This window comes from Protopterus annectens, chromosome 3.part1 (genome assembly GCF_019279795.1).
Source record: "Protopterus annectens isolate FY-2018-M chromosome 3.part1, PAN1.0, whole genome shotgun sequence".
Classification (NCBI taxonomy): domain Eukaryota; kingdom Metazoa; phylum Chordata; order Ceratodontiformes; family Protopteridae; genus Protopterus; species Protopterus annectens.
Genome location: NC_056732.1, coordinates 41,885,897 through 41,901,113, shown reverse-complemented (window position 1 = coordinate 41,901,113; position 15,217 = coordinate 41,885,897). Strand labels below are relative to the sequence as shown.

At 42.8% G+C, this 15,217-nt stretch overlaps 1 protein-coding gene across 1 annotated transcript in view; it reads right to left on the bottom strand.

Annotated features, from left to right (window-relative positions):
* The window catches only part of NDUFV2 (NADH:ubiquinone oxidoreductase core subunit V2), a 311,308-nt gene extending 299,848 nt beyond the window's left edge, over nt 1-11,460 (bottom strand). Inside the window, exon 1 of the mRNA XM_044066534.1 lies at nt 11,317-11,460. Coding sequence (XP_043922469.1) covers nt 11,317-11,358 — 42 coding nt within the window. The 5' untranslated portion in view covers nt 11,359-11,460. The remainder of the gene's footprint in view (nt 1-11,316) is intronic.
* Between the last annotated feature and the right edge of the window lie 3,757 nt (nt 11,461-15,217).

Sequence of the window (15,217 nt, the reverse complement as noted above, 5' to 3'; positions counted from 1 at the left end):
TGGGGAATGGTATCAAAGGCCTTGGCCTGTATGAACCACCTTGCTTTCATCCTCAGCTCTGGTGACTAACTCAAAGAAGTCGACCAAGTTGAGCAGGCATGATCTACCCTTTATAAAACCAAACTGTGTGCGATCCAGAGTATGGAGATTCCCTATATCCTTGTTTATTAGGTCCACGATGATGCATTCCATAGCTTTGCATATCAGACTAGTCAGGCTAATGGGACAATAGTTCCCAGGGTCTGTACTCGCTCCTCCTTTGTGGAGAGGGATGACTGCAGTAGTGTGCCATTCGGTAGGGACAAAGCCTGAGGTCAGGATGTGACTGAACAGGGCACACAAGTGAGATGCCAGTTCCCTCTGTAGATCATGTAGAACACAGCCAGGGATATTGTCAGGTCCCATAGAAGCTGTATTCTTGGCCTTGGACAGAGCTGTTTTAACCAGTGCAGCGGTAATACTGGGTGCCTGGCAATCTACTGGTACTGTGATTCGTCCTTTGGGGGGGGGGGGATTCTTTACATAACAGAAGGTCTTGTGGTTGTCTTTTACTATCTGCTGCAATTCTGTTTTCATAGTTAGCTTTAGAGAATTTGATAAGGGATCTCAACATTTTGTTGAGGCTGATAAGGGAGTTCTCTCAGTCTTGGGACTTCACCTTATTCTGCATCAGTTTCCTCCTTCTGTTGTAGACTTGTTTATGGCAGGGGACCACCAGATTGGCTTCCTTTCTTTGGAGGAGAGCACCTTGGTTCTATTGGGTATGGCGAGATCCATGCATTTGTGTACATGTTTGCACAGTGCATTGGTGTATGATTCGGCAGTCATGCAACTATTCTCCATTTGCATGGGTGCCATGAAGTTAGCCATCTCTGTTTTAGGAGCCCAATGTTAGCTTTGGAGATTCATGGCGGTTACCTTTGCGGGAGGTGGAGGTGGATTTCCAAGGTGATTAGTTTGTGTTCGGATTAAACCAGGTAAGAGCTAACTATTTGTGTAGAGCAACAGTCGCCCATGTTAGTAATGACCAGGTCAAGGATGTTGCTACCTCTACAGGAGGCAAGAACGAGCTGGTCCAGGGCATTGGAATTAATGAACTCCAGGAAACACTGGGCAAGTGTATTGGTACACGAGTAGTTTTCACAGTTAATGGAGGGGTAGTTGAAGTCACCTAGTATGAGTGTGTTAGATTGGACCCTAATATTCCCTGGGTGCTTAGGAACATGGAGTGCGAGTCTTGGGACATGGTTGGGGACCTATAGCAGGCTACAACCTGAACAGCTGTCTTACTCAATGTTAGCTGCACCTGAAGCATCTCTGATGTGTTATGTTGGGCTACCAGTCTGGAGGGGTGCGCATCCTTTATGAATATGGAAACACCACTGCCTTTGGTGCTTCGGTTAAAGTTATGGGGCCGAAAGGTGTGGAAAGAGTTATAAGGCTGATAGTGTAGGGGTGCTTTCTGCTGCCTTGAACCAGGTCTCTGTTACAGCACAAATATCCATGTTCTCCATTTTAAGGAGTGCTTCGAGCGAGTGCATTTTGAGATTTAGACTTCTAGCGTTGAGTAGCAGGACGTTCAGACTGCATTTGTTTGTAGTTGTTATGATGGTAATTTGGTCTTTGGAACACCGCCTAAAGAAGGCACTATAGGGGGTGGCAAGAGCCTTGGCCAGTATCCGGAAGCCCAGGGGTGACAGATGCAGGCCATCTCTGGCAAAGCATCGAGGTCTGTCAGTCATGTCATCTCAGGCAGACAGATAATGGATCCCCTTAGAATGACACCAGAAACTTAGCCAATTGTTGAAATCAAATCAGTTTCTGCTTGTACTGTGGTATCATTCTGGGTGATGGTAGGATGCTGCTCAGGGCTAGGGTCATACCCGCCTGGGCTACATAATCCGAGAGCTCCTCCAGGTCTCTTTTCATGTAGTCCAGGGAGGTACATCTCAGGTCATTCACACCCACATGTACAATGACCGAGTCATATTTGAACCTGCTGTTGAAGGACCTGAGTGGGTGCGTTATGTGGCAGATCCTGGCACCTGACAGGCAGCTGACTGCTACTTTCTCCTTATTCATCCTAGTGAGTGGAACATCAGTGTGCCTCACTATCGAGTCACCTGTGACTAGTGTGTTGGGCCATGCTGTTTTGCCTTAGGGGCTTTGGTTGAATGGCACCCTGCTTAGGAGAGTTGTGTGTCTCGTGATTAGTGTGTTGGTCGAGTGCATTTCTGCCTTGGAGGTCTCTGCTGTTTGGGTAAATTTTACTGAGAGCCTCTGCGAAACTGGGTGTGTGGTTTGTGTTTTTATGTGAAGGCAGTGCTGGTGTGTGTTCTGGAGGGCTATGTGTTCCATGTGGTGTGGTGCAAGTGTTGACCTTCTCCTCTTGACCAGCTATTCTGGTCTTTGGCTGTAGAGTCTGTGGCTTCCAGTTTGGATATACAAGTGTATCTCTCGCAAGTCTGAGTGTTTGGAGGTAAGAGGAGAGGGTTGTTGTGTACATGAGGCAGTTGCTACATTGCCTCAGAATGCCCAAGTTCACCAGTTTAATAGGAGAAAGCACAGGGAACTGGATCGGTTTTCTTGTAGAAGGTTTAGTGCTGGTAGCACTTTTGTGTGCTGCAATAATTACTGCAAGAAGTCTGGTAAAGTGCTTGACTAATAAGCTAGTAAAAGTGCAGGATAGGAGAGAACTAGTAGATCTAAGGGAAAAATTGAAGAGCAGACTTTGGCACCGCTCAGATGCTTACAGTTATGGATACAGCAAGTCTGTATCTGGACTAGACTAGTTACAGGAAAGGTGGGAAACAAGTGTAAATGCAAGCTTTTAAATCAGAAAGTTGAGAGAGATGGAAAACTGCCCAAACAGTCAAACTACTATTTCTGGGCCAGAAACCCTACTCCTCTTGTGGTAGATAGGCTACCTAGTGCTTACCGTTCCCACTTATTACTGCAAACCACAAGGAAGATGCACAAAAGGTCAAGTCAATGGACTGTGCAGTTCTTCTGAGATGCAAAGTTCTAGAAATCTAGTATCTCTCACAGAACTTGTGCAAAACATGACCACAAACCATATAAAGTTATGTTTTTCTATTACAAAAGGTAACATAATTTTACAGTTGTTCCTCACTTTAAGCACCAGCATCTCCTTATTTCAACATTCTTGGATACCTCAAAAGACACAAAGATGCTTTCCTCATTGCACAAGCATAAGAAACTGCAAGTACCAAAACTAATTTAATCATTCTGACTACCCACTGAATACAATTACACATCATATAAAAGTCAAAGCCTGCCCTGGCATTCACTGAGCTCAAGGCAGAGGAACTTATCCTGAACTAGTCACCAGCCTACTTCAGGGAGAGTGTAAACACACACACACACACACAGTTTGGCAGCTTTTTTTTTTATTTGCCTCATTTCTTCCTACACAAATCCTTGTCCTTGGCTAAATTCTCCCAACTCTGCATCCATAAATTTACCTGCTTCACATGCAGTCACAGACCGTAATAAGGGGAAGTTCCTGCTTCCAAAAGCCTGTCCTCTGCTCCTTCACCTCCCAACCCACAAATCATTATCCTCTTTAATGAATACTGCAGCTCCTCAAACCCAGTCCTGACTGACTTTCCAGCTCAGTCACAAGTATTCACAATCTCAACAGAGCCTCATATGCTTGTGAAGAGCAAACAGCACGTTCTTCTTGGATCACAATTCTTACACATCTAACAATTGTCACCTTTTCCTTCCCTTACAAAAAGTAGCTAATCAAGCACTCAAAAGGACTCCCCGAGTGACATGCAGAAACCTGGCACACTGCTCCTCTCCAAGCCCCCCCATCACTCCACCTGCAATCTTGGTGATGTTTCACTTGAGCATGCTATCAGTGCAAAGCACCTCAGAACCACACCCACCAAAACTATGCATGCCTTTTTGCATGTTCATTTTTTGTAACAAACTGAATTTAATTATGCTTAACTGTGACAATCTTTCAGAGCACCTTTCATCAGCACAGGGCCAAAGAGAAAAGCACAACATACAACAGTATGCAAGACTGTAGCACTGAAAACTACCACATCACACGTAACTGTAGGTCCAGGTTAAAATACAAAAAAATATATGTGCACAGAGACAAAAAGTGTGACTAAAAAGTGACAACTCAAAGTATACTGGCAAGCAAGTTTTAAATATCTGAAATGGAGCAAGTAAAAATTAAACATCATCTTGACAGAAGTTAATACAGCAGTTAGCATTACGGTCTCACAGCACTTGGTTCTCCAGTTCATTTCTTGGCTAGGGTGCCTTTTGTGTAGAGTCCGTGTTTTCTACACCTATGTAGACTTTTGTTGGGTGTCCTAGTCTCTTCCCACATCTAACATAATATGCCACAGGTAATCTGTCAATCTCTAAACCGTCCAACCCATGCCTGCCCAGGTGTGTGCACACGTGCATCCCTCAATGGGTATGTGTCCTGTTCATGGAAAGATTCTACGCCTTGTTCTCACTGAAACTTGGGAGAGTCTTCAGCTCACTCATGACCCTATCGCTTAAGCAGGCAATCTTAAAATGAAAGAAGAGGGCTTTGAAAGAATTATATATTACACCAAAGGCTGCCAAAATTCACAAATGTTCTGGTTAAGGACAAGAGCAAAATGTAACAGCAGATGCATGCAAGACCCAAATTCTACAAGACTGAGTTTTTATTTTGGCACCGAAGTGAAGTCAATTCTTTGTTCTGATTGTATGTATGGTTTGCCCTGTGAAATGGCACAAAACACAAACATCTGTGTAAAATGGTTTCTAAACCTTCCTTTATCAAGGCATCACGAAGGTATGCAACTCTTTCCTGGGATATTATCCTCGTTTACCATCTTTCCTGACCCAGAGTAGTCCAAATACAGACTTTGCTGTATTCTGGACTTTTGGAAACTTCCTGTGTTGCCAATTTCCTTTCTTGGATAAAGGGAGGCTTCTTTGTTCACCAGTGGCAGTGGGGAGCTTAGAGCTGCCTATCTATCCCTGGGGGAGTGTTCCCAGCACAAGAATCTGGTAGTCTATTGGCCGTTTTGGGCCAATTTCTAGCTCTTTCAAGGCCCCCCTGTATAAAACCCGCTTTGGCGCCGGGCAGCTCCGCTTAATTGGGTTTAAACCATTCTCGGTTCCACAAAGTCTGCTCTTCACTTTTTCCCTTAGAACTGATCTAGTTCTCATAATAAACACCCTATTCCTACTCTAAAGCCTGGCACTTGCTCACTAAAGCAATTATATAAGTCAGCACTAAAAAACTAAAAGCACTACACCCTCACAAACTCCCCTTGAGTACCTTGTTCCTCATTGGCCCTTTTTTCAATTATAAAGGAATTCCCAATACTATTCTAGCATGTCCAAAGGTCAGTTGTCAATCTCCTCTCCAGTCCAGCTGGTGAATCTGGGAATCTTGAGGCAATGTTACAACTGCCTCATGTACACAGACAACCCTCTCCTCCTCCCAACAAATTCCAACACGAGAGAGATGCAACCATATAGCCAAACTGGAGGCTAAGCTCTCTCAACTCAGTACTGGCGTAACCAGTCAGGAGGAGAAGGAAACCACACTCACTACAATTCCAGTCTCACACAGACCTACCACGACAGCAAACCAAACACACAAAAACACTCAGAGGCTCTAAATAAAAATCTGCCTAAGCAGCAGAGACCTCCAAAGCAGACACCCAAGCAACCGCTACTCCAAAACAAAACACGTGCAACACATAGCTCACAAAGCCAGTGTGCCGAACAGTCACAGCCCTTAAGGCTAAACAACACACCTGATACACTTGTAATAGGTGACTATCATCAGGCACACTGACGTCCCGCTCACCAGGCTGAACAAGGAGAAGGTCACGGTGAGCTGCCTGTCGGACACTAGGATCTGCCACATAACACAAGCACTCAGGTCACTCCAAGGCAAGTACAAATATGACTCAGTCATTGTCCATGCTGGTGTGAATGACCTGAGACATACCTCCCTGGACTACATGAAAAGAGACAGAGGAGCTCTCTGAGCATGTAGCCCAGGCCGGTATGACCCTGACCTTGAGTAGCATCTTACCCTCACCAAGAATGATGCCACAATATGAAGACAAGATGATCAATTTCAACAATTGGCTTAAGTAATGGTGTCATTCAAAGGGGATCCAATGCCTGTCAGCCTGGGATGACATGCTCGACAAGCCACGATGCTTCGCTAGGGACGGCTTGCACCTGTCACCCTGGGCTTTGGATATTGGCAAAGGCTCTTGCCACCCCATAGTGCCTTTTTAGGCAAGGCTCAATAGACAAACCCACCTCCATAGGTATCACAAGGGATAAGAAACTAAGAGTAATGCTACTCAACGCCAGAAGTCTAAACCTCAAGATGCACGCACTCAAAACTCTCCTTAGCATGGAGAACATCGATATCTGTGCAGTAACAGAAACCTGGTTCAAGGCTCCCGAGAGCACCCCAGCAGTACCAGGTTATACCTCATACCATGCTTTTCGGCCCCAAAACTTGGACCGAACCACAAAAGGAGGGGGAGTAACAATATTCGTCAAAGATACCCACACCTCCAGGTTGGTGGCACAGCACGAAGCATCAGAGACTATCCATGTGCAACTAACAGTGGGTAAAACTGCCTTCCAGTTTACAGCCTGCTACAGGCCACCCTCCCAAACCCAGGAACCCCACTCGGCCTTCCTGAGAACTCTGGAAAATATGAAGGTCTCTCCAAGCACCATTATATTGGGCAACTTCAACTACCCAAACATAGACTGGGAGCATTACTCTAGCTCCAACACCCTAGCCCAAAGGTTCCTAGAATTTATAAACTCAAATGCTATGGAACAACTTGTTACCACTCCCACAAGAGGGGAAAAACATACTGGACCTGATCATCACCAACATGGGGGCTCAATGCTCCAGACCAGAAGTGTATCCCTCACTGGTAAGATCAGACCATAAACTAGTCTCACTGGATATTCACATCCCGACCCCACTCCCTACCCAGAAAACTACAGTGAAAAACTTCTCTAAAGGAAATTTCACACTCCTCAAAACCGAGGTGGAATCCTTCAAAGCCCCCGGGCCTGTGGAAAATACGGCCCAGACTGCAGAATAATTTATAAACGCATTCTATGAACACCTTCAGGAATGCATGGATCATGCAATCCCAAATAAAACCAAGACCCAATCCTCCAAAGGCAGGTGCCCTGTCTAGTGGACCCCAGCCATAAACAAACTATACAACAGAAGGAGGAAGCTACTACATGATAGAGCAAAATCCCAAGAAGGGAAGGCATCTCTGATCAGTATTAGCAAAAAACTACGTGCACTCATAAAATCGTCTAAGGCCAGCTTAGAGAGAAAAACTGCAAAGGACACTAAGGATAATCACAAGGCTTTCTTTAGTTATGTTAGGAACCTGGGTGGGAATTCCCAGATATGCTGAAAATTACTCCAAAATTACAAAAAATACACCGATCCCACAGACATTGCCAACATCCTAGCTGACAGGTTCAGCGCAAACCCCCACCACCACCACCAAAAGGGCAAATATGTATCCCAGCAGAGTGCTGCCCCCCTGACATCTCAGATGCTCAGGTAAGAGCCACCCTCTCCAAAGGAAAAAACACAGCATCAATGGGACCAGACGGTGTCCCGGGCTGCGTCCTACATGAACTCCAAGAAGAGCTAAACCCAAACATAAAACTACTGTTCAATCTCAGCCTTACTACAGGATATGTACCCAAAGAGTGGCGTACAGCAACAGTGGTCCCTCTCCACAAAGGTGGTGCCTCAACAGATCCTGGAAACTATTGCCCCAAAAGCCTGACTAGCTTGGTCTGCAAAGCTATGGAAAGGATCATCATGGACCTCATAAAAAAAGATATTTGGGACCTACAGACACTGGATCCTACCCAGTTCGGCTTTATTAAGGGCAGATCCTGCCTCTTAAACCTGGTCGATTTCTTTGAAACAGTCACCAAGGCCATTGACGAGGGGAAGGTGGTCCACACAGCCTACCTGGACCTCGCAAAAGCCTTCGATACAATACCCCACTCGGGCATTATAGGTAAGCTCACCAGCTTAAATATAAACCCCTATGTCACTAGATGGGTTGCAAACTGGCTCAAGGACAGAACCCACATGGTTAGAATTGCTGGAGCCATGTCAGACTCCAAACCAGTTACAAGTGGCGTCCCACAAGGCTCAGTCCTGGGACCTCTCTTGTTCGGTATATATTTCTCGGAGGTACAGGCCAACACGGAAGGACTGTGGTTGACCAAGTTCGCAGATGACTGCAAACTAGGCGCCATAATCGACTCTCCAGCCGACACAAGCATCCTACAAAAGGGCCTCATAGAAACAGACAACTGGTGCCAGAGCCATGGCCTCAAGCTAAACGCCAAAAAGTGTATAGTCATCCCCTATGGCAAAAACAAAGTGCCCACAAATTACCACATAGGTGGTAATCCATTAAGTACAGAAGAAGTAATTAGGGACCTGGGGACCCAAGTTGATAGCAATCTCTCATTTGAAAACCACGTGGCCAAAGTGGTTAGAAAAACATTTTATATAGCCCACCTCATCATCAAGGGATTCACATCTAGATCAGAGGAGGTCATCGTGCCTCTTTACTCATCCCTCATCAGGCCCATAATTGAGTACAATGCCCCTTTTGGGATGTACCTTACCAGACACCTGCAGCAACTGGAAAGACCCTAAAAGTACCTCACCAAGAGGATCAAAGGGCTCAAACAGATGCCATATGCTGCCCGGTTAAAGAAACTCCAGCTCTACTCAGTGGCATACCGCCTGCTCAGAGGCTATCTGTGCCTGACGTATAAAGCCATGTCCAACCTGGAATTAATGGACATGCTGCACCTCAGAAAATCCAAATCCCATCGAGCTACGCTCGAGAGACTTGAACCTCAGCAATGAAATAAATAGGACATGCTGGAGGGACAGATTCATAACCCAGAGGCTCCCTTCACTCTGGAATAAAATCCCAGTCCAGGTTAGGCAGAGTCCCTCATTGACTCTCTTCAAGAGGAATCTTGATGAGTGGATGGGAGATCGTAGGTTTACCCCGGGTATCACTTCTGTGTCACTGTTAGACAGAGGCACAGTATACTAACCTCGAAAAAGGGCATAGCAAAATTCATTTAAAATGGGTGGCGAAAGCCAAACACACTCTGGCTAGGCTTATAAATGCCCTAGGGCAGATAGCCTAGTATGAACCTATGAACCTATATAAAACTGTTGCAGCAAGGTTCCTAAATCTACAATGACACACAACTTAGTGAGGCCAATAAACCTGACTCCACTGCCTACAGATTTCTTTTGTTTTCTTCTGACCTCACTAATACAGGAAAAAATGGATGCTCTATTAAACTATGAAACATTGCTTATAAAAAGCCATATGAACATCTACCTTAGATATTTGTACCAAATAAAATTCAAACAAAAAGGGCAAAAGAAAATCCCCACAGCAGATGCATAAAAGATAAGCTAGAGAGAAATAGAAAACAAAAACTTGAGGAAAATATTTGCAAACCTCCATTTCCAAAAGGTATCATGAGAAATTTCATATGACATAAAAGTGTGTCACCACTCTGGCTCTTTTATGGACAGTTGGGCACATAATCCAGTAAGCCAAACTCCACTAACTGTAATCATTTTCTGACCTTATCTGGGACCTCTGAAAACCTAACATTATGAAACATTCAGCTTATAAAAAAAGTTTAGATTACATTAGGTGCAAGTGCCAGGAAATGTGCGGTCTTTAGTAAATGCAAGCATAAGCCTACATAATTTTTATACAATGGAAACAATAGCGTTTCATCTGTGCAGCTTCAGTAATACTCTCTCCACTCTCCCACCATCACAAACTCTTTACACAGCAATTTTAATAGCCCCAAAATAGAAATACTTCACCAAAAGCATGAATGCTGATCATACCAACTCAATACTACATTCTGTACCTTAATTTACAGAAAATACTAACCGCACATTTTATCAAACAGGAATATCAATGTTGCTCCCCACAATCAAAAACACCAGTTATGCTAAGTATCCACAAACTACAACCCACTTTAGATTGACTGATACCCACCATTTAAACTTCTCCTTTATTTAGGTAAAGAAAAATAAAATGACATAAAAACAAAAGGACTCAAGTGGGATTGCCCAACCTCCTTCTCCAACGTTCCAAAGGCATATTAATTGGTAGGTCTCTAAAATACCTACAGCTGTGCATGTGGGGGTTCTGCGTATAAGCATCATGTGATGGACCATCACCCCCTGCAGGACAGGCAGGGTCTCTGCCTTAGAGTGGCAGGTTAGGCACCAGTTTCTACACAGTGCTAAACAGGATACAGTTAGGTACTGGAACGGACTCCTTATCTATGTTACTACTATGGAATTAACGCTAAAAAGAATTTCCAAAGTGATGGCATACGTTTGATCAATTCTTGATCTTTAATGGGCGAGTCTAAAAGAACAAAACTATCTGAATAAACAAGAATATGCATTTCGGACGAAAATTTCGCGTCAGTAATGCTAATTATATATTTACTGCTGGCACAAAATTACAAACCCCAAGAGGGCAAATTTAGAAGACCAAAAGCAAGAACAATTAGATGTAGTATGCTAACACTTTATCTTGGGTTCACATGGCGTATACCTCTCAACTGTATAGGTTTTCGTAGAATGCCCACATTTTTGCCTCATTTTTTTATCCGTTTTTCATAAAACTGTGATTTTCTGGCAAATTCGTGGAAACTCATTAAAGGTTGAAGTTAGAAAATAATGAGACATCTGAGTTTCAGACTTAATACCCTTCAGACAATTCATGTTAATGCAAAACCTGTTAGTCTATCAACTTTCTACGTTTGTAAGAGCATTATTTAAAAAATGTCCCTATTTTTATTCCTCTGTACCAATTTTATTTATAGCTTTGTCCAGATTTCTTGCTCTAAGAGGTTGACAGGTATGAATGGCTGGGTCTCTAGCAACCAAAAGCAGGAGATACCAAGAAGGTTGCACGCTAATGAAAGGTTACTTCTACAACAGCAGAAGTAACTATAGCTGCTTTCTAACATAAAAAAGTAATAACGGACCACACGTTAACATTTCAGTTCATGAAGGTCGCCCAACAGAATGCCCCAGTGTCCTTGCTTCTTCAATTCATTCTAACCGGGCCTAAAGCTTGCGCATCTCAGAGCTGCAGTACCTTAAAAAAAGCCTACAGCGATGTTAAAAACGGTTGGGTGCAGCTTTCCGATATCACTTACCGACTGCAAAACTGCAGTTCGAAAAGGTCCAGGCAAAACCATGATTCAGTCACTAGTAGATCCAAAACCTAGGGAAAGGCAATCCAACCTATCGGTAAGCCACTGTAAGACCTTTGAATAGACCAAAGCAAAGGAGTACTGAACATTAGTCATCAAGGAGGCGGGATTAATATGGTACAGTAAATGTGGCAAATGTACTTTTCTTGTAAAAGTTACAGCTGACAAATAGTTTTCTGATTTCTATAATAAGAATCAACGGAACAACAACAGTGATAACAGGTTTCTAATTTCTATAATAAAAAACAACGAAATAGTGATAAAAGGTTCTGTTTTGGTCGAGTAAATCCTACGTTGTGCAGCACAGGTCTCCCTCACAAGGTGTCCATAAATATAGTCTACTGTTTCAATAGAAGAGTTGGTAGTCTTTGATACTTCATGCGTTTATACATCATACCTCTAGACTGTCTTTATTTTTTTGCAGAATGTCCACATTTTTGGCCCATATTCTGGAGGACATCTTTACAAAAATAGGGACAGATTTTAAATATTTATTTTCTAAACTTAGAAAGTTGCTAGAATAACAGGATTTCGTGTTAGCATGCATTATCTGAAGGAAATGAAGCATACAACTCAAAAGTATGACATTATTTAGTTGGTTCAGTCTTCAGTGATTTACCAGAAAAATATAATTTTTATGAGGATCAGATGCACACCAAAAATATGAAGCAAAAATCTGGACAGTTGAGGTTTGCTATGCACCAAGGGAATTGAATATATGGGTAATTTGCTGAGAAAATCATTTTCTTCTCTGTTCATTACCAGTGTGTCTGTTACACAGAATGCATTCCATGGAATCCACATGGTGTGATACTGGGTGAGGAAAGGTCTTTTTTGTCTTTGGGCTATTCCCAGTTAGGGTTGCCACAGCGGAACTCCGGTCCGCTAATGATTGGCAGTGGATTTTTACTGTGCCGAGTTGCCAGCCCGACGCCCAGTCTTCAAAGAAGGCACACCCATTCACGCACGCACCTACCTTCATGGCTTTAAGGTCACTCGACCGCGGGGAGTACATGCAGACTCCACACAGGTCACAGAGCAGTAAATAATGGGGGGGGGGGGGGGGGGCAAAGGACCAAAAATAGAGACACTTTTTAAATACTGCTTTTACAAACTTAGAAAGTTGATAGAATACCAGATTTTATATTAGCACAAATTTTCTGAAAGGTATTAAGTCCGAAACTCAAATGTCTGTCAATATTTTCTGACTTAAATACTCAATGATTTGCCAACTATTTCCTAGAAACCCATAATTTTATTAGAAATGGACCAAAAATATGAACCAAAAATCTGGACATTCTGCAAAAATCTGTACAGTTAAGAGCATACCTCTCAAGTTCACAGCACTACAAATCTGGACAAAGCCAAAAATAATGGGGGGACAAAAGCCCAAAAATATGGATACATTTTAATTATTGCTAATATAAACTTGGAAAGTTGCTAGAATAAAAGGTTTTGTGCTAACATGAATTTTTTAAAGGATATGACGCTCAAACATCTAATTATTTAGTGACTTCAACCCTTAATGACTTACAAGAAAATCAAAAGTTTTATGAGAAACAGACAAATATAAATCAAAAATCTGGACATTCTGTGAAAATCTGAGAACTATGGTCAAGAGGTATGATCGAGAGAGAGAGTGAGAGCGAGAGACTGTGTATGTGAGAGATCGGGAGAGAGTGAGAGCAATCGAGAGTTAATGCATGTATGAATGAGGAAATGAGCGTGTGTGTGAGAGATCGGGAGAGAGTGAGAGCAATCGAGAGTTAATGCATGTATGAATGAGGAAATGAGCGTGTGTGTGAGAAATCGGGTGAGAGCGAGAGACTGTGTATGTGAGAGATCGGGAGAGAGTGAGAGCAATCGAGAGTTAATGCATGTATGAATGAGGAAATGAGCGTGTGTGTGAGAAATCGAGAGAGAGTGAGAGCGATGTGTGAGTGATTGCATGTATGAATGAGGGAGTGACTGTGTGTGTGTGTGAGAGATTGGGAGAGTGACAGCGATCGTGTGTGAATGAATGCATGTATGAATGAGGAAGTGTGTGTGTATGTGAGAGACTGGGACAGAGTGAGAGTGAAATGTGTGTGTGAGAGAGTGAAGAGTGACAGCGAGCGTGCGATCCCCTAGCAGCTATTAAGATGTTTTTGCATACTTCTCAACCTCTTACAGCAAGAAATCTGGACAAGGCTATAAATAATATATATATGTGTGTGTGTGTGTGTGTATGTGTCAGAAAGAGAGAGAGAGATGAGTGAGTGATCCTTGGCAATAGCATCAAGAGGTTTGCAAACCTAACAGTCTGCAACACTCGTTTTATTTAATTTAAATTTGTTCTGGGGGCAAGTAAACATTTGCTAAAGTAATCTGCTCTGCCATCCAATAGACACAGATTGATATGTACCTGCCCAGCTTATATTTTTCTTCTTGGACTACTAAAGGAGGTCCTCTTCTTATTATGGACATAACTCTCCCACCGCTTGCCTTGTCTGTATTCTGACTGTGGACCTAACAGAATCATTTGTCGTCCATGAAACTGTCTGAAGTTTTTGTTTTGGTTCACTCACTGAAGCAGCACTATGAATGTCGGAAACCATTCAGACTAAACCGAGACATTTCTGCGTCCCAAAGACAACTTTTGGGATTCCAGGACAGAGACTTCCAAACTGGGACTGTCCTGGAAAAACTGGGACCGTTGGTCACCTTGGTTGAGGTGTCACTTCAATAGTGACAATTATCTATAGCAAAGATTCACGCTGCTGGGTCTCACAGGTGTTCTTTCATACCACACAAGCACACTGCAGCACTTGTAGGGCTACCAGCTGTCCCTCTTTACTCAGGATAGTACCTGTTTGGGCTGTCACGTCCTGTGGACAAACGTGAAAAATGAGAAATGTCCTGAGATTTGAAGACAAAAAGTATTCCCAAGTTTTTTCTAATATTTGCACTAAACAAGTATTTCGTCTCTAAAACACCTTAATGAAATAAGAAAAAACATCTCAAATTCTATTCTACAAGAGTGAGTTTTTATTTTGTCAGCAAAGTGAAATCCAGTCCTTTGTTCTAGTTGCATGCATGGTTTGTCCTGTGAAATGTCACTTTTCTATGAAAAAATGTCCCCCTTTGGACATCTGAAAAGGTGGTAACCCTACCACACATAGTTACACCTATAGCCATTTTAGAGTAGGCATCCACATACTGAATGTCTTTGGAATGAGGAAGGAAAAGGAGCACCCCCTGGAGAAAACCCACACAAACAAAAGGGAAGACATACTGACTTTGCACAGAAGGCACCCGAACCAAGAATCAAACTAGAGAACCTCTAGCTGTGATGCAACAAAGCTATCTGCTGTGTCACTGTACCACCTCTTTTACACTTTTAAGTGTATAATTAAACTTATAGCCTCTTGATAGCTCTGCATAGCCTTAGTACGCCACACTCAAACGCACAGTGTGATTCTTGGTACTCAATATACTTTATGGTTGTTTACAAATGTATTGATCATTATATATGTCTTTGCTATAGACTTGTGTGCTCAACTACATAGTCTTATTGTATTTACTGTAATATGTTGTGAATTTTGTTTGTATGTCTGAATATAGGTCTCTTTGGAGCTTTTCTCCCTGAGCCTCCACTGAAAATGGACATGCATCCAGTTGGACTATCCCGGTTAACAAATGTAAAATAAATAAATAAATAATAGCATTATTTAAAATCTGTCCCTATTTTTAGGCCTTTGTCCCCCATTATTTTAGGCTTTGTCCATTTCTTATCCTAGCAGGTTGAAAGGTATGTTTATATATACAATTTAATGTCTGTTATTAGTCAGAATTCCATTGAAGA